A 26,129-nucleotide genomic window follows, 5' to 3' on the forward strand; every position below is an offset into this window, starting at 1 on the left:
GTGTGTGTTTGGTGTGTGTGTGTGTGTGTGTGTGTGTGTGTGTGTGTGTGTGTGTAGAGAAAGCAGGGTTCTAAACATTGCTCGCATTCCTCAGCTCTGTGTGTAAAGAGACGAGCCAAAGGTCAAACACGCAGTAAAAGAGAAAAGTATATGCACTGCTGTTGGAGTGAAGGACGGAGGGAAAGTGGAAAGGGAGGTGTGTGTGTGCGTGTGTGAAGAAACGCATGCCTTCATGTTGTAATATAGATACAGTGCATGTGAACACACATTGTATACATCAATCTGTGTGTTTTTGTGTGTGTGTCTAGGTGTCAATATGTAGTTCAAAACAGTGGTGTGTGTCTGATCTCGTAAAACTAACAGACAGAGTTGTGATGGACATGATGCACTGTCAGCTATGGGAGAACATATAACACTGTCAGATTACTTGACATGTTAATGTGCCTTGAAAGCAGGCTTTGGTAGTAATGGATTACATAATCAGAAAACAAATAAGAAAACTGTATTCCCTCACAGAATGGTTCATATGATCAGTGTTGGGTGTAACGCGTTACAAAAGTAATAGAGTTACAGTAATATATAACTTTTTGCTGTAACGAAGTAATGTAACGCATTACTTATGAAATGAGGGTAATATATTACCCGTTACAATGCCCAGTAACGCAGTTACAACACATTTCAACCCGAAATTAAATGATGTTTTGTTTTTTAACAATGTACTAACATAGCGAGACATTCCGACACCAGACAAATTGTGCGGGTAGATTAGTAAACCTGGTGTTTACCCTTCAGGCTTCGCGTCGGGATCTTCGGGGCAGTTGAATGTTATGCACCCTCTATTCAAAAAAGAGAACGGAGCGAAAAATACAAACAACAAATGGTGTCAGGTGCGCGTGACCTGCTCCGCTGCGCGTGCATCATTTCAAAGTGCTTCAGCAGTGACACACATCTGTGGATAATCATTTATACGAGAATGGTTAAAGCAACCATCACTAAACGCCAGCAACACTGCATCTACTGCAGACCGTAGCAACGGGTCAGATGGGGACATCACGTTACCCTCCGTTGTGGACACTAGCTTACTCCCGCCTGACTCGCCGCCCTCGCCCCCGGAGCAGCAGTCTTCGTCTCCCCAAACTACGCCACCCCTCTGCGGCCCGCAGGTGCCAGGATACCACGGCAAAACAGAGCCTGCCCAGGTATATCTAAACAAGTACCCGCCTGTACAGTGGGGTTAGTCGGTCATTTTGCAGCTCGTGGTATACAAATAGACAAGGGCTAGAATATTCATGTGAAATAGTGCCATATTCTGCCATGCCTGTAGAAATGTTGGGTCAAATAATGCATACAATAGCACAGATGCCTTTACCACGAATGGCTACAAAAATATCTAATATCCCAAGCTTATCAACAAGCTAATGTTGCAGCTGAAATGTTCTCCAGGTCACAAAGTCAACCTCACATGATGATGTGATCCAGTTTTCAAGCACAGTAAATATTCTCTTCCCAGAGTATATGATGGGACCAAAGTGATGTTTTAGTACATGGTTTTAATAATACTTTTGCTTTTCAATGTTTGCCATTTCAAACCATGAGCTGGTTCAAATCATATTTGCCTTGATTTACGATATGTTCTCATTTCTTTTATCAGTACAGTTTTGAAGCTTTTGTGCTTTTCTTTGCCACAGTCCACTTTGGACTATATGAGATATTTCAGGATTGCACTTTTAACTCACTTGAAATGTTCTCACTTGCTTGGTTTCAAAACATAACAAAGGCCATAATGTGTTCATTGGGGACCATCAATGCTATTTTTCATTGCTGTTGCCGGCCACTATTGCTCATGTAAACCTGCTACTGCTACGCCCCCTGTAATCTCAGAGGCACCCTGAGTCATGTTGTTCTGGAGCCGGGCCTGTACACGGCCATATACTAAACACACTACAGAGCCCATTCCGTGTCCTGTTATTGTTTACTTCCTGTCTGCCTTCTTCTGGTGATTTATCTGACGTCCAGCGCTCCGTCTTTTAACCTCTTTTCCTTTCTCTTTCTGGATCCTCCTTAGCAACCTTCATTATAGTCCTTGACAGTCTGGACTGCTGTATTAACAACGTGTCACATGTTAAGAAGCTACAATCAGAATCGAGTATTCAACTCAGCCGTGTAATGCAAGTTGTTAGTAGCCTTAAGGGCCTACACAGTGGTTATGCTATACCACATTGCCCTTCACTGGATGTATAATGAGCTGCACTAAACTACATGTTAGCATTTAAAATACCTAGCCATTCTTTTGTGGTTATTTTGGTGAAAGTAACTCAAAAGTAACTAAAGTAGTGTAACTCATTACATTTCAGAGACAGTAATATTGTAATGTAACTTATTACTTTCAAAAGACAGTAATAAGTAATATGTAATATATTACATTTTGCAAGTAACTTGCCCAACACTGCATATGTAATCAGTTATCCCGTATGTTCATAAAACAGTGTGTGTGAGCTTAACTGTAGGTAATAAATGAAATTGTTTCTGCTTTTTTAAACTGTAGTATGTGCTCATGTGTTTCATTGTTGGTGTATCGGCTGCTGCCTGAATATGCTTCATTATAGGCGGGTTTTCCTATAAATACAATCTCTGAGTTAAGTTTAGTTTAACAAGTTAACATTCTTGTGTTGTCTTACATAATACACTGACTTTTATTTTATATTGAGGGTATCCAAAATTAAAAACAAAGTAATCACTGTGCATTACTTTTATATTGTGATACTTAAATTTGGTTATTGATTACTGACATCAACCTTAGCACACATGTGAAGATGAGGTCTGAATTGCGACAGTCTACATCAGGGGTCGGCAACAGGCGGACCGCGGTCCGGATCCGGACCCAGGGGCCGACCTATACGGACCCGGACCTATAATCAATACATTAATAGAGGATTTCAATTTTGACGAGGCGATTCTATTTTAACCGCCACCGACAGGGGGCGAAAGAGACGAGTGAGCGATACAGGGAGAGAAACACAGAAGAAGAGACGAGAGAGAGATACAGGGAGAGAAACACAGAAGAAGAGATGAGAAAGCGATACAGGGAGAGAAACACAGAAGAAGAAACGAGAGAGAGAGATACAGGGAGAGAAACACAGAAGAAGAGATGAGAAAGCGATACAGGGAGAGAAACACAGAAGAAGAAACGAGAGAGAGAGATACAGGGAGAGAAACACAGAAGAAGAGACGAGTGAGCGACACAGGGAGAGAAACACAGAAGAAGAGATGAGTGAGCGATACAGGGAGAGAAACACAGAAGAAGAGACGAGTGAGCGATACAGGGAGAGAAACACAGAAGAAGAGACGAGTGAGCGACACAGGGAGAGAAACACAGAAGAAGAGACGAGTGAGCGACACAGGGAGAGAAACACAGAAGAAGAGACGAGTGAGCGACACAGGGAGAGAAACACAGAAGAAGAGACGAGTGAGCGACACAGGGAGAGAAACACAGAAGAAGAGACGAGTGAGCGATACAGGGAGAGAAACACAGAAGAAGAGATGAGTGAGCGATACAGGGAGAGAAACACAGAAGAAGAGACGAGTGAGCGATACAGGGAGAGAAACACAGAAGAAGAGACGAGTGAGCGACACAGGGAGAGAAACACAGAAGAAGAGATGAGTGAGCGACACAGGGAGAGAAGCACAGAAGAAGAGACGAGTGAGCGACACAGGGAGAGAAACACAGAAGAAGAGACGAGTGAGCGATACAGGGAGAGAAACACAGAAGAAGAGATGAGTGAGCGACACACGGAGAGAAACACAGAAGAAGAGACGAGTGAGCGACACAGGGAGAGAAACACAGAAGAAGAGACGAGTGAGCGATACAGGGAGAGAAACACAGAAGAAGAGACGAGTGAGCGACACAGGGAGAGAAACACAGAAGAAGAGACGAGTGAGCGATACAGGGAGAGAAACACAGAAGAAGAGATGAGAGAGAGATACAGGGAGAGAAACACAGAAGAAGAGACGAGTGAGCGATACAGGGAGAGAAACACAGAAGAAGAGATGAGAGAGAGATACAGGGAGAGAAACACAGAAGAAGAGACGAGAGAGCGACACAGGGAGAGAAACACAGAAGAAGAGACGAGAGCGCAGCAGAGAGAAGCGGAGAGGAAAGTGAGTGAAGAGAATAATTAGCGATACAGGGAGAGAAGACGGAGAGGAGAGTGAACAGGCGTGTTAGCGGCAGACAGGGAGAGACACATAATTACACATGGCGCTCTCCAAGAAGAGGAAAGTGGACAGAGAGAACAGAGCTTTTAACCCTGAGTGGAATCATTCATGTTCCTCCTGCCCACTGGGAGCACAGAACCAGTGTGTCTCATTTGTTCAGAGACTGTGGCGCTCATTAAAAGTGCCAAAACGCCACTATGAGACAAAACACAAAGTGTTTGACCAAACATTCCCTCTCAACTCAGAACTGAGGTCAAATAAGCAGTCTCAGAGCCCAATATGATCAGTCCACCAGGATCAACATTAAAACTAAATATGGTTCCAGGGCAGGCTAACCGAGGCTAACCAATGAGCTAACCGAGGCTAACCAATGAGCACCTGCATGTGTGTATGAGAATGGCCCTGACACCATTTCAGCCCAGATCTAAACTCCTGGCAGGACAAGCTCCAGCACAATTCTCGCACTGAATCAAAAAAGTGAGTGAGGGTCTGCAATATAAGAGGGACAGAAAGAGAAACTTTAAAACTGTTCAATCGTTATGATGTGTAAAGACTGATGTTGTTCTATAATCGGCTGAAACTGTTAAGTCATGATGTGAAACGGTTAACAAAGAAAAAGGGAAACTCAAGCTGCTGCTACACTCTATTTTATTTATCTAAAATTAAGCACTTTTAAGATGCACACATTTTCAAAAGCTATTATTTATTTTCTCTATTTAATTTTTAAATGCAGCCCGAGAGGAACATTACACATATCCACATATTTACTGTATATCTGTATAGTTCAATGTTCATTGACAATACATATTGTTGTTTTTTTAATTGTACTTTATTTGATTGGCAGTCAGCTGTTGATTACATGCAGACGTTGATAAAGCTACAGCTACTTCAATATATATCACACTAATTCATAAAGCAAGTTAGACATTTTGATCTTCCGGACCTTTGCATGGGGACATTTTCTCTAACTGGACCTCGTTGAATTTTAGTTGAATACCCCTGGTCTACATGAAGTTTTGGAGAATATTAAAGTGAAGGATTCAACATTTAGACTGCCTACTCTGCTTGTTAACACATTGTTGTAACCATCAAGGTTGAACTGGTTCATTCATTGTCTCAATAGGCCAAAAAGTTTTGTGAAGCCGCCATTTTGTTATCCTCGCATTAGCATTAGCCCAGCGCAGGAACGCAGAGACTATTTAGGCGCATTCACACCGCAGTACTTTTCCCACAAAGGTTCATCAGAAATTAGTTCATGAGAACTCTTTAGTTCTCATGAACTAAGTACAGATCGCGTTCACACCGGAATAAGTCCCTGAGGAAGGATTAGGCAAATGAAGCCGCTGCCGTCACTTCTTCTTCTTCTGCTTTGGGTTTACTGGCAGGCCGCAAACAACTTCAAGGCGTATACTGCCACCCAGAGTTGGGGACTGGCTTCAGTAGAAGTTGCTGGGACTCCCAGCAGCTTCTACTGAAGCCTTCCGAGTAAATCGCCAGAACGCCGACACCTCCTCATCTCCACCGCTCCCATGTTTTCTTTTGTGTTGCCATAAGTTAGTCTCTCTGCGTTTCTGCGCTGGGCTAATGCTAATGCTAATAATGCTAATGTGAGACAAAACATTTTGGGAGTTTTACGGGGCGTGGTTTGCAATCCGCCCAGCCAATCAGACATAGGAACCTTTTTCTCCCACGGAAGTCCCTGCTCTCTAGCAGGGACGGAAAAGGGGGTAAAAAAGGTTCTGATTAACTCATTTTAGTTCCGGCTCTTTTTGGTGTGAACGCGACATTTCGGAACTATATCGGAACTAAAGTGGGAAAAGTACTGCGGTGTGAACGCGGCATTTGACAGTTAAAAGATGGCAGACTGCCAAATGCTGCAGAACGTCTGAGTAACACGCCTCAAACACACATGACATGGAAACTGAACTCATTACATGAAAGCTCCTCAGCAATATTTGGATGGATCCTCTCCTGTAATTAAAGTCTTACTCATCTGCTGCTATTATGTTCAATGCTACACTTTAAGTGGTTCTGGTAGAGTTAAGATGCTTCACTTATCCACATAAATAACATACAGGAAATGTAAAATGTCTAAACGTTAGATCTAAAATACTCTTCGCAGGTTAGTAATCTCCTTTAAAAGCTTGATTGGGTGCAGTCAGGTGTCTGAAGTACAACTCTTTATTTGTTTTGTGCCATAGAGCTATTCCTGTCTGTGCTGCAAAGCAACACATCAGATTGCACTGCCATATAAACTGTCAGATGACATGAGACTGTTACATGCTGCCCGTTTTCTAATCTGTTATTGGTGTTGTGTTTTTTGTACTAGTCTTCATTTGCAGATAAAAGCCTGTGCACACAGGTGCACGGAGCAGTGACTGAGCTTTGGCTTAGAGTGAAACAGCAGCTTCTCAATAGCAGTTGGCCTGTCTATGAGAAGCTTTGTGCGTTTGTGTCATATGCAAATGCATAAAAGAGAGGGAAGGAGAGACATTGATAGTGTGATAGAGTGTGTGTGTGTGTGTGGATCCTTCTCTTACCCAGCTCATCTCGGAGGGTTGCCAGTTCCAGGGACAAGCTCTTCTTCTGCTTTAAGGTCTCCTCGCGCTGCACACAAGAGAAGAAGAAGAAGAGACTCAAGGCTGTGTCTAAGGTCATTCTCTACTCCTCCTGTTAGATATAGAGCAGTGTGTACACTGCGATCACTAGCAGCCTGACTGTGCACAGTGAGTCTCAGCCAGTTCACTCATCGCAGCGATCATTGTTTGATGATTTCTGTATACTTCCAAAGGTTCAGTATTCTCACTATGGTTTTTGGACAAAACATCAAACTGGTGTACACAGCCGTAGACCACATAGTCGACAGTGAATTATTTCAAAGACGTTTGTCATTCTGGGTTTCAAATTGCACTGATCACAGGACAGTGAAGCTTCAGCGTTGACTACAGGACACTTTAGTAAAGGTCAGCTGGGGTCGGAGAGGCCGGAGTTTATAAAGACAGAGAAAAGAGCTAGGGGTACGACAAATATTAGAGCAAGCTTATGGAAGCAGGGTATCATAATCCCATTTGGTTGTAAAATAATCAAGCTACTAACATGCACCATGGCTGAAAACACCCGATGTGGTGATGCTCACAACATCTGTAGGAAGTCAAAAAGACTGCTTCCCCTTGAAGTTAAAGCTTAACATTCAAAAGCAAATTCAGAATCAACCAAAAACAAACAAACATTTTTACATTCATATTTCCATACTCATACAGACATCAAGATAAATGATTCTCTACTCATTTAATCCCTAACACACACTATACAGCTGCTTACACCAGCCCAACTCACACACAGTCACACACACACACACACACACACACACACACACACACACACACACTATACAGCTGCTTACACCAGCCCAACTCACACACAGTCACACACACACACACACACACACACACACACACACACACACTATACAGCTGCTTACACCAGCCCAACTCACACACAGTCACACACACACACACACACACACACACACCTGCTTACACCAGCCCAACTCACACACACTCACAGTCACACTCACTCACACACACAGTCACACTCACTCACACACACAGTCATACTCACACACACACAGTCACACTCACACACTCACTCACACTATACAGCTGCTTACACCAGCCCAACTCTCACACACACACACACACACACACACACACACTCACCCATAAAATGCATCTGTTGTGAGAGGGGTCAGTAAAAGGGAAGAGCTGACAGGGGGGGGGGGCCAAAGGGTAGAGACAGCTTGTAATAATGAGCACATGTTTCTGTCAGTGAAACACAGAAGAGAGATTACTGGAGTACCAACAGAGAAGATATGATCCAAGTTTGAGGCGACATAAGGCAACTTCCTAAAGCCAGACTTCTGCTGAGAGCTGATCAGATGGGAAGAGCAACAGAAGAAGAGAGAAGAAACACATGTACACAGACACACACACTTACAAACACACAAACACACCTTGCGTTTCTTCTTGCGGCGGTGAGGGGGGGCCTCTCTGGGCTTGTGGTGGGCTTTGCTGGTCGTGGAGCCCATATTTCGTTGAGCGAAGAAACAAAAACACACACACACCAAATTCTTCAGTCCTTACTCTCTCTCTGTCACTGATACCCTCCCTCTACAGCAGCAGGCAACATTAACTACAAAACTCACACACACACACACACACACACACTCTCTGCCCGCCTACTCCATGGGACTATCTCTCCCTTCCACTCCTCCCCCTCTCTACCTGTTCCCCACCCTGCCCTGTCTCCTCCTTCCACCTGCACCCCCCTCCTGGCTGGTTACTGTATGATGGAATGGAGCAATGTGAGTTATTCTGCACCACCTTCTTTCCTTATCTTTATTCTTATCTCCCTTTCTCTCGTTCCGAGTCATTTACACAAACAACTGGTTCCTCTCGAAACTCAACTTTAACTGTGTCTATTGTTCTGTTTTAAGTTACACTAAAAAAAACTTCCTTCTGTTGGAGGTAATAGACATCAACAGATCAGAGCAGTACACCAACAAACGGCTGCTGGCACTTTGGGAGGATTTCTCAGTTTCAGTACATTTGGTTTGGTTTCAAAGCGTTTTCTACTAAATGGATTTCCCCACCCAACCAAACAGCCCCCCCCCACAGGCCCCCCAGGTGTAGGTCTTCCTGAGTGTGCCGTGTATACTCACCAGTCACTTTAAGTGTATGAGACTGATTAGATAGCCTTGGTATTCATGCTTCAGATAAAAACACATATATTATCTCACACACGCATATGAAAGAGCTGCATTCCTCCCCTCTCCCTCTCTTCCATTCATCACTCCCCCTTCACCTCCACTTTCCTCAGGACATCCGCCCAATCAATGACCAGGAAATGCATGTAAATCAATGTAATGTCCCCTGAAGTGGTGTGTGTGTGTGTGTGTGTGTGTGTGTGTGTGTGTGTGTGTGTGTGTGTGTGAAAATAGCATCTCGTTATTAGTATTTAGTCTAAACTTGTTGAGAAGAATGTGAGGTGAGGAGCAGCCACATGCTTGTTGTACATAATGGTGGGACAATACATGGTCACTTGTGAAATCTACTCAAAGTACAGCAGCTTGGGTGGATTGGACAAAGCTGAACTCCAGTAAGTGTGGGTGTGTGTTAGTAGAATCCCCTGAGGGCTCACTGACTGAAGGCTAATGCTGTCTGCTCCTCTGCCCCCTCTACCTCATACAACACACCCAGTCCAAGAGAAGAGAAGGAAGAAACAGCAGATCTATTCAAAGTGCTGATTTCAATGATGTACACACATTTAAACACACACAAGAAGCAGGTCTAATGAAGGGTTCTGCACACTGGATAAGGTGCGCCTGCTTGATGATAGTTATTGTGGCTGGACTAAAAAGACTTCTAGTTATGTGTGTCTGTATGCATTCATTTATATTCACACACCATATTGCACTGCAAACATGAAATCACTATAGTCCCAGTAATCTGACAGCAAATATTGACGGGGCATCCATGTCCGCCTGTGTGACACACACATCCTGGTGTCTGATAAATGGACCAATCAAATGCCTTCGACTCAACCCACTGTATGAACTGACTTCATTTACGCTGTGTATGATTTCACCCAAATGGAGATATGTTATGCTTATGGAATTGTAAGCTGTGAATTCACACCAGGATATGTTCAGAAACACTCAACGCATAGGCTGCTGTTAATGAGAGCTCAGTGATACACTCTCTGCTGTCTCAACGCTTCACCCTACAAACAGACATTGCTGCACTGCTCCTCCATCCCAGCACCAACTACTGAGTGATGCTCTAATTGTAGGCTGTGGGTTATTTTTCTAATTTGCCAAAGGGGAAGGATGGTGTGCAGGTAACGGATAGTTTCACCTTGTTTTCCCCTTGAAGCTGCACTAGACCATACTTACAAACACATCTACATTTGAAGCGCTGTGGAGCCACAGCGGGAGAAAGGGACCATTCCCCACCAAGTGATGCTGGAGACCCACCTTATTTCCCAGAAACAGTATTAGCATTGGTGGGGGGGTTCTCTTACTCACAGGAGGTACAATACTGTTGTCTTCACCAGAATCTGACTACATCAACATGTTAGCTCTGATCCTTTGGATAACCACAACAGTACTTCTTCAAGCTTCCTTTAATATCAGAACATACTTTCAGCCGTGTGAAGGAAATCCTTGTTGGAGTATTGGCAGGAAACAAATTGTGGATGCTGGATCTCTGAAACTTCTTACTAAATTGGAGGTTAAATTAACCTGTTAAGCCCTGAGCCTGTTTTTCAGGTTTCAGGCTCGAAAATGACATTCCCAGAACAAATGACTATATCTTCACTTCTAAAAGGGTTAAATTAATAATCTTTTTTCTCAAAGCAATGATAAACCTGTGAGTTGGATGTAGAAGAGTCAGAATCAATATAGAATTGTTTTATTTTAAAGTAAATTCAGATTGAACATAGTAAATAAATGTAAATGATAGTGTCCGTCCAAAACAGGGGGTTACGTATTGTAACCCTAGTTATATAAGCACAGGCGGAGCCCTCTACTGGACTCTATGGGTACTACTCTCTATCATGCTGTGCGTGCTTTCACCTACTGAGTTTACGTAAGCGTAGCCGGCCAATCGGGGCGAGCCTACCTGAATGCGCGCGCAGGCCCACAGTATATAAAGGCGGCTACACCCGCCGCCCACTATCCTATACACTCTTCAGCGAGCGGACTAGGAAAGACAGGGCCCCCAGGTAGAGGGCTCCGCCTGTGCTTATATAACTAGGGTTACAATACGTAACCCCCTGTTATATTTCACACAGGCTCCGCCCTCTACTCGACTCTATAGGTACAGTAGGCGGAGCCCCGATGTATACACGACACGCCCTGTCATCCAACAACATCGACCCACCACACCGTCCCTGACCGGCTTTTGGCTAACATCCATTGCATCCCCACTTCCTCCCATCCGGTTGTAACCGTACAGAAGTCGGGCCACAATTTGGATAAGGCACACTCACACACGCTTACCTCGTGTAGAGTGTGCATGGAAAAGATATGTGCGGAGACTCCGTCTGGAGCCTACCGCGCACCATGTTCCCCAGGTCCCTCAGGAGCATGGGAAAACATAAGTGCACCACGTCCCCCACACTCACACACGCTCTGTGTAGAGTGGGCATGGAAAATAGTGAGGAAGGCTCTCCCAGCCTGCCTCCAGCCCTGTATGGGGCTGATTGCGCACCATGTCTCCCGAGTCCCTCAGGAGCATGGGAAAACACAAGTGCTTTATGTCCGGGGGGGGGGGGGGGGGGGGGGGGTCAGACACCTGCTGACCCACAGCCACCCCCCCTCTCACCAGTCATGCGTTGCCTCGGCAAGCACAGACGACGAGAAGGAGCCAGACATGTCCAGGAGATAACATTTTATGAAGGAGCCTGGCGTAGACCAAGACACCGCCGTGCATATATCTTCTACACTCACGCTGCTGAATAAGGCTGTTTGACACAGCCCGTGTAGAATGTGCACGGACCCCAGTGGGGAGGGCTCTCCCCGCCCGTCCATAGGCATGTGTAATGCACCCGCATAGCCATCCTGTTAGGCGCTTCTTGGAGAGAGCTTTTCCAGCCACACCATCCCTAAAGCACACAAACAGCTGTTCAGTGCGTCTAATGGCAGCCGTGCGCTCTACATAACATGCTAGCGCACGCACTGGGCAGAGGAGGTGCAATTTAGCCTCCCTGGCCTCAATATGGGGTGGAAGATTAAAGCCACCTAACTGAATAGCCCTTGACCTGAACGAACTCCTTAGGCTCTTAGGAGTAAAGGAGGGGTTCAGTCTGAGTGTCGCCCCGCTACGGTCACCCCGGATCAAAAGGCAGCTTGGGTGCACCGACAGAGCGGTCAGCTCGGACACTCTTTTGGCCGAAGTCAAGGAAAGTAGCAATGCTGTCTTCCATGACAGTGCTTTCAGGGCGGGGAGCTCCAGGGGCTCAAATGGTTCTGTGACCAGAGCCTCGAGCACCAACGGCAGGTCCCACTGTGGGGCGGAAGCGTGCACTACTGGGCGCTGCCTCCTGACCCCCTGCAACAACCGCGCCATAAGCGGCTGACTGAAGGCTGACCTGCCTCCAAATCCCTCATGGCAGGACGAAATGGCTGCTGCATACACCTTAATTGTGGAATGAGCCAGCCCCGTCCACCAGTATCTGTAAGTAGGTAAGAATAGAGCCCAGCGTGCATGACAGAGGCTCTAGACTCCTTCCTTCCCACCATCGCTGGAATCCCGCCCACTTTGGCCTGTAACAGGCTGTGGTGGATTCTGCTCCTGCTGCTTGGATAGTCTGAATAACGTTGTCAGATAGCCCCACCTGTCTCAGCCTGTCCCTCTCAGGAGCCAAGCCTGGAGAGGTTGGCCCAGAGTGGGTAACACCCCTATTGCACCTGCTTCCTGAGACAGCGCTCCCCAGACCTGAGGAATAGCCCAGGGCTGGCCCACCATCATCTGTGTTACCCCCGCGTAGCACGGCGCCAGGCGGCGATCTGGGGCCACTATGATGACTGGCAGCTGCTCCCGCTTCACCCTCTCCAGGAGGGGGGGTGGGGGGGTAAGGTGCAGCGGTGGCGTGAAGCAGCTTCCTTGGCCATGGCTCGTGTGCAAATGCGTCCACCCCCAAGGGCGGATTGTCCCACCGGGCCAGGGAGAACCACAGGGCACAGTGGCTGTTGCGCTGATCGGCGAACAGGTCCACCTCTGCTCTCCCGAACTGAGTCCAGACCTGCTTCACCACCTCCGGGTGAAGCCTCCACTCGTCTGGCAGGGGTCCGCCTCTTGACATGAGGTCGGCCCCCCGTTCTCCCATCCTTAGAGACAACACAATCTGTGAAACCCACAACCACAGGTTCTCTGCTGCGGTCAACAAGGCTATTGAGCGGACTCCGCCTTGCCTGTTGATGTACGCCACTGTGGTGCGGTTGTCACTCCTCACTAGCACATGTTTGCCCTCTATTAAGGGTTTGAAGTGCTGTAGGACCAGCATCACTGCTTGCAGCTCCAGGAGGTTGCTGTGCCGAGCCTCTGTCAGAGGCCAGCCACCACCTACAGCTTTCTCTAGACACGTCCCCCCCCATCCTGTCACTGAAGCATCTGTGAAGACTGTGATATAGGAGGTCACTTGCCCCAGTGGAGCTCCCCTCCGCAGATTCTCTGGGGGACCCCCAGAATCGGAGGTTGCTCTCTACTGAGGGGGGGATGATCACCAGACGTCGTTTGTGTCTTGAGATCTAAACGAAGGCCGGTAAGCCACCTCTGCGTGCGACGTGCATGCAGGAGTCCGAGTGGCACTACGGAGTGAGCAGCCGTCATGAGACCCAAAGTCTGCATGATGATCAAAGCTGTCACCGTCGCCCCCTGACGCAGCCTGCAGACTGCCCGCAGCAGGGATGCCTGTCTGCTTTCTGTCAGGGTGGCACGTAGTCTGCCTGCATCGAGCATCACCCCCAGATATTGCTGGTGAGGTATGGGGAGAGCTCTTCTTCCAATTGACCGCAACTCTTTTTCAACCCAACTTGGTTTGGTGTAGGATCAATTGGGCTGTGTGAAACATTGCCCATTCCCTGGACCTGGCCATGACTATGAGGTCGTCCAGATAAAAGAACACCCTCATGCCATGGTCCCGCAGCGGTTGCAGCGCCGTAGCTGAACGTGCGTGGGGATAGGGAGTAGCCGAACGTCAGTCTGTTGTACTCGTAGGCTATCCCCTGGAAGGCAAAACGCAAATACCTTCTGTGTTTTGGAGCAATTTCGCCATGAAAGTAAGCGTTCTTCAGGTCGATGGTTGTGAACCAATCGCCTGGCTGCACCAGTCCCAGTAACTGTTTCATAGTTAACATATGGAACTTCTTGCATGCAATGTGCTGGTTCAGGCATTGAAGATCCAGAATGGGCCTGAATTCTCCTGTCTTCTTGGGAACCAGGAAGTACAGGGAATAGTGCCCCTTCTCTCTGACTTGAGCGCACATGCCGAGAGGAAACCTATCTCCTCCTGGGATGACAGACTTGCCTCTCATGCCTCTGAACGGAGGAGGGGTGCTGCAAACCTGGAGTGAATAACCCAGTCTCAGTGTCCTGTCCATCCGCTCTGTTAATACACCACTGATTTTCCATTCCCCATAACATTGTGTTAGGGGATGTGCAATCAGCTGCGGAGCCGCAGCTATGAAGCTGTGGTACTCTCTGGTGGCCCACTCCGCCGTCAAACCCTCCATAAAAGGAAGTTTGACCCATGGGGGGCTGACACAGAAAGGGCCGTTTTTCTATAATGCAGTTTCCACTCAGAGAAAAAAAATGTTTCACTGAGGTCCTTGAACACACCACGGCACGCTCCCGTGAGAGCATGCGCTCTACCATAATGCTGTTTTCTCTTACGCCCCGTCTACACTACAGGCATCAAAAAATCTTGAAGCTGGGCGTGTCTGAGGCTTGGCGATTTCTCGCGCCCAAGGCGACCAACAACCAATCAGGAATCTCCCGCCCGCCCCCGGCATACAAAGCAATAGCAATGTTAAAACGAAGTAAACTGGATATAAAATCCCCAAACAGGCGAAAACCTACCAGTTTCATCCACTGTCTCTGCCACCTCCCTCCATGCCTCGCTCCTCCGGTTTGTATCCCGGTAGATGAACAGAGACTGATCATACAGCACCGGGTGATTCACTACCGCTATAATGAATTTTCCCTCCATTTTTTGGAATATGAGGAAATGACCTGCGTAGTCTCTCCCAGCATACATGCGGTTTGATTGGCTAGCGCTTGTACTGTCAGATTTGCATACGCGGGATTTGATTGGCTAATGCCGATAGATGGCTCGTGATGCTTGCAAAGCCATGCCATGCTCCCCACAATGCAGTTCGGCGAAGTTTAAAAATCTTCTACGTCACCCCATTCAAATGAATGGGTGAAGCGTTGAAAGCATTTTTCGATGCCTGTAGTGTAGACGGGCCGTTAGAGAGAAAGAGGCATTAATCGGAGCTTCTTCTGTCCATGAACGCACCGCGGCCCGCTCTCGTCATAATGCCGTCTCTTTGAAACGGGCATTATGGGAAAATGTGGAATGTGGAGAGAGATGACTCTTACTCTGGGATAAATGCACTCGTTTTTACTGAATGCATTTTACACACACATATCACTCTAGAACTAGAGTTACACTACGTAACCCACTGTTCTTCTGCGGAGGTCCCTGAACGCACCGCGGCCACTCTCAGGGGGCCGCTCCTCATAATGGGTGTCCAATTAACATCGTATGAAAACGGCCTTGCCGATCTCAACGAGACATTATGGGAAAATGTGGAATTGTGGAGAGAGATGACTCTTACTGTGGGATAAATGCCATCGTTTTTACTAAATGCATTTTTCACACACACACACACACACACATCACTCTAGAACTAGGGTTACAATACGTAACCCACCGTTCTTGCAACAGGGCCTCTTTTCGACTTCCTGTTGAAAGGAAACCTATCTCCTCCCAGGATGATAGATTTGACTCTATATTCAGGGCTGCACATAACTGGTGCGCAGGTGCGCATGCGCACCTCCGCCAAAAAAGAGCACCGGGTCATTTGAAAAAAGGCGCATTTGCGCACCAACATTGAGAGAGAGAGGGAGAGGGAGAAGAGGGAGAGAGAGAAGGGAGAAGAGGGAGAGAGAGAGAGAGGAGAGAGAGAGAGAGAGAGAGAGAAGAGAGAAGAGAGGAGAGAAGAGAGGAGAGAAGAGAGAAAGATATTTGCGAGTTGCATATGAACTCAGGGCCGGCCCGTAGCACTGGCGTAATAGATGTTCGCCTAGGGCAGTGTTTCTCAAACTTTTTCATACCAAGGACCACTTAACCAATAAAAAAAAACTCGCGGACCACCTAACTCCACAAATATCCCAAAACACATCGTTTTTTTAGAACAGATTACAAATCGCCTAAAAATGGTACAAACAAGTGGCAACATGTGTGATGAAGGTGTTGCGCTGGGCTATATCATGCAATCGAAAGTGAAACTTAAGCTTGCTCCATTGCAGAGATATTCCCGCAAGAGTGCGGAAAACTTAAATAAGTTAATTTATTTCAAATGTGAAATGTTACCAATATACTCACGGACCACTAGGGGGCGCTCACGGACCACCAGTGGTCCGCGGACCACACTTTGAGAAGCACTGGCCTAGGGCGCCAGATCTGTGGAGGCGCTGCGCTGGCAGTTTTGGGAGGGAAAAACATTTTTTTGACCGTTGGGGCTTATCCTAATTTTCGGCCTTGATGTAACGATATTCACAATTAAGTAAATGTACACCCTTTTCACCCCGGTTACACGTTTCATTTGCCCTGTACGATGGGCGCTGTAAGTGATGAAAATGGGGGATGTTGGCTTATCTGGCAACCGCAGCTCACAGCCAAAATGCGAGTGAGCGAGGGAGAGAGGGAGGGTGCAGCGGTACCGGCGCTGTTATTAGAATCTGGTGCTAGCTGCTCTAACGGATATAAGAAGAAGATGTTTCTAGAATAATGTGGAGAGAGTCCTCTCCAGTCAGACTGAGGCTGATAACTACAGCTCAGTGAGGTAAAGTAATCTTGAGTGTTTAGATAGTTAACTTTAGTCTAAGTTCAAACGATTTGGTCACAATTTATGTAAACACATATTTCCAAGGCACTCCTTTATAATTATTGGGATAAACAGGTTTGAAATCATTCCAATGTATACTATAGGACAGTAACCAAAAATATCCTTTAAAACTGGAGAGATAAAAACAATTTTTTTTAAGGTAAAATAAGATATGAATAAACAACACAAATAAAATAAGTTACATCCATTTGTTATTGGCTATGGTAGGTTATTGGTTATGTTCACATACTTATTTGATTACATCCACTTGTCTAAGATGACAACAGAGACTTTCGACCCAAACCCAGCTGTTGACTTGTGGATGCAGGCAGCTAATCGCAGACTCAACCAGAGAGAAAGTAGTAGGCCTACATCATCAGCTACCATGTCTGACAGAGAGGAAGACAGAGAGGAGAACAGTCAGGAGAACAGAGAGGAAGACAGTGAGGAGAACAGTCAGAGGGTAGTGATGACAGCTTGTAGGATTACTGGTCGTGCTAATGTTGTCTTGTGTTCACCTCTGCATGTGTGTTCAGTGCCGTTTGTCTGGCAAATAAAGTCAAGACCCCTCAAAAGTTACGGTTTATTTCATTTTAAGGATGAGCACCAAGCAACATCTCCAGGTGCTCCTTTGAGAACCAGGGCAAAAAAGTTATGTGCACCCCTGTCTATATTGCCCCTGAATGGAGGAGGGACGCTGCAACGCTGGAGTGAGTAACCCAGTCTCAGTGTCCTGCCCCTCTACTCTGTCAGTACACAGCTTTTGTGGGGCTACCATTCCCCACAAACTGTGTTCAGGGGACATGCCAGCAGCTGTGGAGCCAAAGCTAAGAAGCTGTAGTATTCTCTGGTGGCCTACTCCGATGCCAAACCTTCCATAAGAAGGGAGTTTTGGCATGGGGGCTGACACAGAAAGGGGGCGATTTTCTACTGAGGTCCTTGAACGCACCGCGGCACGCTCCCGTGGGGCCGCGGCTCTGTCCTAATGCCGTCTCTTTGAAACGGACATTATGGTGAAATGTGGAGAGAGAGATGACTCTTACTCTGGGATAAATGCAATCGTTTTCACTGAATGCATTTCTCACACACACACACATCACTATCTCTTGAACCCGCACAGTGTTTTGACAGCACTTCGGTTTATTCCACTCACGTGCACGCGCCCACTTGCTGGCTGACTCCTAGTCCTATACTTAGTATGAAGCTGGAGCGTCGGAGGCTGCACTCTCAGGACCGCACTCTCAGGACCGCACTCTCAGGACCGCACTCCCACGACCCTAGTTGTTTTGCGTATTGTGTTGTGTACTTACCAGAGGTGGGACCAAGTCATTGTTTTGCAAGTCCGAGTCAAGTCTCAAGTCTTTGCGCTCAAGTCCGAGTCAAGTCTCAAGTCTTTGCGCTCAAGTCCGAGTCAAGTCTCAAGTCATTGTTTTGCAAGTCCAAGTCAAGTCTCAAGTCAGGATGGGCAAGTTCAAGTCAAGTCAAGTCCTAAACTTTGACAAAACGAGTCATAAACAAGTCATTATGTGTTTTTCACCAAATGTAATGACATCGATCAACAGAATAATACTTAATAATCAAATTGCTCTTTATTAGTCACATTAATAATTTAATAATCCATTTTCTCTCTGCTGGTAAAGTAACGTGTGTTTTTCTAATTTAAGAGGGATCAGTAAGGTAAGGCTACCGTGACGGTTTGATTCAGAAGGAGTTTAATGGATAAGATCCCTGATGTTGAGGTAACCAGAATGTTTATTTCCACTGTGTACAACATGTTATAAGGGACCCACAATCTATCTTTATGCAAGGGATAATGTGCAGCGAGGCGGTCTCTATGGGGAAAAGAACACCTGAATCTAGATCCCTCTGCAGGTGGTACTTTAAGTATATTTTGATGCTAATACTTTTGTACTTTTACTTGTAACATTTTGAATGCAGGACTTTTTATTGTACAGGGTTCCTGCAGGTTTCGCCAACTCAAATTTAAGACTTTTTAACACCTTTTTAAGACCACTTTGAATAGAATTTAAGACCTATTTCACGGCAATAAAGTATGAAGGAAAATGTAGATAAAGAAGAAATACGTCCCATAATCACTTACAAAGTAAATGTATTCATGTTCAACATAAGAACAATGACTGAACACAACAGCGTAACAGTACAGAACTGTGTTAGCGTGTTAGACAAAAAGTGTATGTGTGTGTGTGTGTTAGGGCTGTGCAATTAATCATATTTTAATCGCAATTACGATTTTGGCCTGCCACAATTACGAAAACAACATAATCGGGAAAAACGATTATTTTGCTTTATTAGGTTGTGACAGTGCACTACAACATATTTGATCTAATTAATTTTTTAGTAATGTATCATTTATTTAATAGTTTGTATTGGTTTTTCAGTTGAATTATACGTTCAGGGTAATCAACAGTTAAAAAGATACTGTTCACATTATTATTTGTTTTAAAGTTCAATATTTCAAAGTCAATGAATAATCGTATTTAATAATCATGATATTAATTATTGACCAACATAATCTTGATTATTGCCATAATCGAGCAGCCCTAGTGTGTGTGTGTGTGTGTGTGTGTGTGTGTGTGTGTGTGTGTGTGTGTGTGTATGTGTGTGTGTCTCTGAGAGAGAGTGACAAGAGCTATATTCAGAGCTCTGCTGCCTTGGCTACACTATTTCATCGTTGCTGTTGTATGATTGGTGTTTAGCTACGGTATTTAGCGTCTACAGCACCTCCGCTTTTAGGGTTGACGTAGACCCAAACTTCGCCCGGAGGTCCCACGGTGTTGTTGCGGGAGCTGCTGCATTAGCTGCTGCTGCACTAGCTAACGCTACATTAGCTGCTGCTGCACTAGCTAACGCTACATTAGCAAAACAAACACTAATTTATTTTGCAAAAGGTGCAGCGGGCTTCAAACACGTCCCCTCCACTGGTTTCAACCAAGCACTAAATTAGATGTTTTCCAACCAAATACGGTTGAACTTACACTTCCCCATATTTATTTGTAAGTAGATTCGAAGATAGGCTACATGAGCTGAAGCTTGGTTGCTAGGTTACTAGCTGGGTGTTCTCCAATAAGGGGCCGGGGGAAACAAAGTTAGTGATTACTGGTTCCATGTTGATTTAATTCAATACAAATTGTTGGGGGAACTGAAAGGCTATTACCGTACTGGTTACTTTGCAGCCCGGACATTTCCCCCAAAACACATTTAGACGCTATCGCAAAAATGGAAATGGGGGACCCTGATGTAAACAAGACGAAAGTCTTTCTCTGGTCTGCATCCCCTTAACAATTGTATGTTTTGAGCTGTACTGTACTGTACCCAATATACAAGCTGTTAATACACTTTTCAATCAATCAATCAATCAATTAAATCAATCAGCAACATAGAAATACCTTTCAAATCTGATAATTTTTAAGACCTTCTGAATCATTTTTAAGACTTGTTAAGACCCCGCGGGAACCCTGATTGTAACTTGTTTTAATTGTCTGAACTTCTCCCACCTCTGACAATAAATCCTGAGTGGTTACCAAAAAAAAACCCTGCTCTGAAGGTTATTTTCATTTTACAAATCCTGCATTCAGCTTTGCTTTCTCCAATATCATTGAAAAGCAGCCAGATGCTGCTTCTTTTTTCGGTTTTCGCTCATTTCTTGACTTTTTCCGACGCGCTTGCATTAAAATCCAGCTCCCCGTCTCCCCCGTCGCTCTGTGCAGCTGGCCTGTACCACTACACATGCTGTGCCCCCCACCCTTCTTTCACATAATGGTATGATCCTAGTGTGTCCTCGCATATGATTGGCCGCATGGTGGCCCAGCTAAATAAAGACCCGCCCCTGCCTGCAAGGATTCTCAGCAAGAGTAGGAGCGGCTGAAGATTCTGCTCTCCCCGACGGGAGTCTGCTCTTCTAGCGGCAGCTCGCGATCGGCGTGTTGGAGACCTCTGAATTAAAGTAGCAAGTCACCTCAAGTCAGAAGGCTCAAGTCCAAGTCAAGTCCCGAGTCATTGGTGTTCAAGTCCAAGTCGAGTCGCAAGTCTTTTGTGATGTTGTCAAGTCGAGTCTCAAGTCATAAAATGTGTGACTCAAGTCTGACTCGAGTCCAAGTCATGTGACTCGAGTCCACACCTCTGGTACTTACCATACTCTGTATATATAAAGTAACATATTATATCTTATATTATTAATATATATATAAATAATTCTGATAAAATGTTATTCCAGCGTCAATAAATGAGTGTTAATCCCAGTGTGTTTAGTGTACAACATCACATGTCATTTCACCTTCAATTCACGGTTTTCAAAACGTTAGCCACATGCTAATGCTAACCGGAAATGAAGAATCTTCAGAATAAAAGTGTTAAGTTAATAGTTAGTGTGAACTTCCGGGTTTTTCAGAATAAAACTGCTTTAAATTAAAACCCTGTATTTAATTTAAATTACGTCATATCAACATTGAGGTTTGGGAGGGAGGAAGGAAGATTAGGATTAGGTAAAAAGGTAGGGAGTGGTTAGGGTTAGGATGGGGGGAAGGGAAGGGTTAGATTGCGCACTGCATTGAGGGTCTTCAGGCGTTCATGTGAACGTGCTCCGTCACGTGCCGCCGTGACGTGCTCCGTCGGACCTGTGTGTGCGGTTCTACAAGTGCAGTCCTGTAACTGCTGTCTCCGACGCTGCAGCTTCATGCTACTCCCTATACTGGAGTTTACAGAGGGGGCGGGGAGTGTGGGACAGTGTTATTTCCTCTGGGGATGAGCAAGAAGCAGCCACGCTGCGACTACTCCTCACCCACGTGACCAAGGAGATCGATCCAAAGAGCCCTTCCGTAAACACGGGGGGCTCCCGGTCCGGGAGATCAACACGGTCCTTTTGGAAAGTGCGGCGTGATCCCTCACCGCCGGGATATCACACGGCAGACAACGGCGGCGGCCACGATCAAGATACAAATAATCGCTCTGGTGAGGTGGGGGCATCTCCAGCAATGAGCTAGATGCCCAACACACCCGTGTTTATTTGCAGTCGCCTTGTCACGCGGCAGCGTGGCAGAGCTCTTTTCAGCTCCCTGCCCAGCCTGCTGCCCGCTGGGAGCATCTGCGCTCCGCCGCCATGGTCATCACCGGGCGGTGGACCTCCATGGACCGGACCCGGAAGTGCCCGACAACGGAAAACGGAGCCATCCGCCCCGCTGGAATGGCGAACGTGAATGGCACCGCCTCGGCCGTATCCTGGTCCCCCTCTAAGCAGAGGTGGTGGAGATCGGCGCAGGCGATCAAACCAGGGCAGGTGGGGCATGGCCGAGCTTCCAGTAATGGTGAGTCAATTTTTCGTTTCTTCTAATCTTCGTTCGTTTAACTCTTCGGTTGTCAGCTCGTCTGAAGAGAAAAAAGGATAGCGGGTGTAGCCGCCTTTATATACTGTGGGCCTGCGCGCGCATTCAGGTAGGCTCGCTCCGATTGGCCGACTACGTTTACGTAAACTCAGTAGGTGAAAGCATGCACAGCATGATAGAGAGTAGTACCCATAGAGTCCAGTAGAGGGCGGAGTGAAATATAACAAAACATTACTTATAGTGAAAACCAGGGCCGTTTCTAGCTTTTTGGGGGCCCTATGCAAGATGCTGTTTGGGGGCCCTAGTTTTGACAGTTTTTTAACTACAATGGGGGGGATTCCTAAGCCTTTAAGATGATCTGTGGAGATGCATCAATCTGTTACACTTTAATAGGGAAACAGGCTAATTTCACGAAAACCAAGCAATTGAAAATTACAAAAAATGATATTAAAAAGGTAAACAATAAGGCTCCTCTATGTCAATAAATGCAAGAGATGCAGCATTTTCTCAACAATGTTTCATTTACATTTGTCATCTTCCTCAGATTCAGATCGTTGGGCTGTCAGCTCATTTTAATTCTCCCCAAATATATTGAGGCTGAACCTGAACTTTGAATTCTATGCTCCCATCATAATCTTGGCGATCTTGTTAAAATTGTGAATGCAGAATTAAAAATACTATGTAACTGGTTATAAATTATCCCTTAATGTGCCAAAACAAATTACATGTTATTCAATACAAAGTCTGAGAGTAGAAATGACTGCATTATACGGATTTGCAATACAGAGATAGAAAAAGTTGGTGCATGTAAATTTTTAGGACTGCTTGTTGACGAAAAACTCAATTGGAAGCACTATATAAATTATGTACAGACTAAACTGTATTTTGTATTATACTAAGAACATTCTTGAAGAAAATATACTCTTTATAACAGTCTATTTCTCCCTTACCTTTACTACTGCTCCGAAATATGGGGAAACACGTACTCAACAAATCTACAAAAAATAATAACATCCCAAAAAAAGTATTACGAATAGCCTGTGGTGTTGGTAAATATGAACACACAACTCCCATATTTAAAAAAACTCAATCTATTAAAATGTGTTGAGATAGTACTGCTTAAAACAGTACTGATTATGCACAACATTTTCCATAAGAAAATGCCTAATAACATTCAAAAGCAGTTCCAAACCACAGCGTGAACATATGAATGTAAAAAAAGTCACTTAAAAATAAGTGTTCACAATGTTTATATGCAATTATGCATATATTATTATTATTATTATTATTATTCATTTGCCAAGTACATGTGTACCTATTTATATATAGTTTATATATTTTAATTTCCAAAAAAATATAGTCAAACTGCTATTGACATGTGCAGAAAATGACCCTATATCTAGTTTTAGAATATATATATATACATATATATATATGCATTTATTGTTTTCCTGCCCTAACTTTTATTACATTTTTTCTCCTGTTTTCTTTATTTCTTTGTACTCCTTCATTTCTATACATTTTTTACGCAATAATGCCGCTGTATTAGGATGATACACGGGAGGGCTACTTTCCACAACCTATGCTTCAGCCCTCCCGCTTCTACTAATTTTGTTCATCTTTGTGTGTATGAATTACACTTTTTTAGTTTTTCGGATGAATAAAATAAAAAAAATAAAAATACTTTCAGCTTGGGGGCCCCCTAGTGGCCGCGGGGGCCCCTATAGGAAGAAACGGCCCTGGTGAAAACCACCCTTGAATGATGGGATGGTAGACTAAAAGCTTTAGGAATCCAAACTATAACATATAAGTACCCTGTATCAAGATTGATGCTAAACAAGTGACATTTGACCTTTTTAGAGAGATTTAGAAAAGAAAACCCACTTCTGGGGTCATTTGGGTGCATTTTCCATATCTCTGGAACCCCTCTTTCGATGTTGATGATTGACACCTCTTTTTAACCGTTAGAGCCAATAGAATTGAGGGAAAGTTCCTCAAATCCATCTAAACGTCATTGGTGAATGGGTGATGCATAGCCAGAATGCCCCGGAACCGGATGCTGCGATACACTCTGGTGGCTATCATTAGCAGCTAATATGAAAACTCCGTTATTAGGGCTGTGCAATTAATCGTATTTTAATCGCGATTACGATTATGGTTTGCGACGATTATGAAAACAGCATAATTGACAAAATACGATTATTTTGCTGGGTGCGCTTTCGCCCCTCCCTAAAAGCCCACTCGGCCACGTGGGAGTGACATGTGTTGTGAGTGTTCAGCGCGAGCGAAGATGTCAGATCAAGAGCAGCAACTCGTTAAAAAGAAGGGTAAAACTATTTCCACTATTTGGAAGTACTTTGGCTTTCAGGAGTCCGACGTGGAGCAAAACAAAGTACAGTGCAGGATTTGTTACCAGGTTGTGTTGGCACCACACACTAACACAACCAATCTCTTTCATCATCTGAAATACAACCACAAAGTGCAATACGACAAAAAGCAGACCAACAAGCAGATGCCCGCTCGACTTCATCCACCACATCATCACAGTCATCGATTCAGGACGCATTGTACAGAGCAACGGCCTACGCGACGAGCTCGCAGAGACACAGAGATATTACAGGTGCCATTACATTTCACATCGCTAAAGATATGTGCCCAGTTAGCACTGTTAGCAACCAGGGCTTTAAGCAACTTGTCAACACGTTGGACAAGCGTTACGCGATGCCGTCTCGGTATTATTTCAGCAGGTCTGCGCTGCCTGCACTATATGACAAATGCCGTGGGGAAGTTGAGAGAGATGTGGCTTCAGCTGACTACTTTGCTACCACAACAGACCTATGGTCTAGCCCAGGGGTACCCAACCAGTCGATCGCGAGATGTGTCTAAAAATAGAACAACAATATTCTGTTTTATCGTTAATGTCCTGTAACATAATCTTCCTGTGCCAGAATAATGCACTTGAACGCATCAAAGCTTTGTGATTGGCCGGCGTCACCCCATGTGTCGGGGCGTGGCTGAGGGTCTTCAGTACAGGTGGCAATATTGTCACCTGTATTTTGGTCTAATTTATTTTTATTTATCATATTAATAATATATGTTTAGTATGGTTTTGGAAGTGCGCTCCAACATATTTGTTGATCTTGTTTATTGGTAAAATATTATTTGTTTTAAAGTTCAATAAATGGTCAATAAATAATCGTGATATTAATTATTGACCCAAATAATCGTGATTATGATTTTTGCCATAATCGCACAGCCCTATCCGTTATTGACATACAAATGGAATGATGGATTATCAGAAATCATTTCAAAGTGACACAGACACATTGGATTAACCTATGGATTAACCTTCAGCAGCGGTTTTATCGTTTTAATGCCATTGAATGCGACTTTTGATCAGAATAACAGCTAAGGTAAGACGATGTCCCGTGAATGCTCCGTAAAGCTCCGTGTTGTGATGTCATTGTTTGCTTCCCCTGTCGCGAGTTCTGATCGCTCAGTGATGATACTAATACCTGTAGAATCTGTGGAATCTCAGCTTGCTAATCGATATCTTGTTTGTGCAGTTACGATAAGTAATAAGGGTATTTATACCTAGAGTTCTGTGCTAAGCAGTGGCGAGCCGTGACTTTTATACCTAGGCCCTCTGATGGTCAATTGTACTGTCACTTGACTTCACTCTCTCCTTCAGTTACTATAGCGGGCCCTCTGTGAATTTACAGCTGGACAACCAATCAGCTCCTGTCCTCCCATAACTCGCAGAGACAAGCTTCTTTCATTTAACCCTTCACATTCAAACAGAAACTGAACAGGCAGATTGGAAGGATTTATTTCTTTGGAAATGTTATTTTGGTAAAACTAATGAAAAATATAACAAAATATATCCTAAAAAGAAATGTTGT

The 26,129-nt window shown here is 45.0% G+C and overlaps 2 protein-coding genes across 2 annotated transcripts in view; both read right to left on the bottom strand.

The window, feature by feature from the left end:
* Positions 1-1,897, bottom strand: part of LOC117551577 (microtubule-associated tumor suppressor 1 homolog) — a 7,310-nt gene extending 5,413 nt beyond the window's left edge. The window contains exon 1 of the mRNA XM_034224489.1: positions 1,852-1,897. Coding sequence (XP_034080380.1) covers positions 1,852-1,897 — 46 coding nt within the window. The remainder of the gene's footprint in view (positions 1-1,851) is intronic.
* A 4,858-nt stretch (positions 1,898-6,755) lies between these two features.
* The window catches only part of LOC117551604 (microtubule-associated tumor suppressor 1 homolog), a gene marked incomplete at its 3' end in the record, with an annotated part of 57,243 nt that continues 37,869 nt past the window's right edge, over positions 6,756-26,129 (bottom strand). Inside the window, 1 exon segment of the mRNA XM_034224525.1 lies at positions 6,756-6,822. Coding sequence (XP_034080416.1) covers positions 6,756-6,822 — 67 coding nt within the window.

Source organism: Gymnodraco acuticeps, unplaced genomic scaffold, assembly GCF_902827175.1.
Source record: "Gymnodraco acuticeps unplaced genomic scaffold, fGymAcu1.1, whole genome shotgun sequence".
Lineage (NCBI taxonomy): Eukaryota > Metazoa > Chordata > Actinopteri > Perciformes > Bathydraconidae > Gymnodraco > Gymnodraco acuticeps.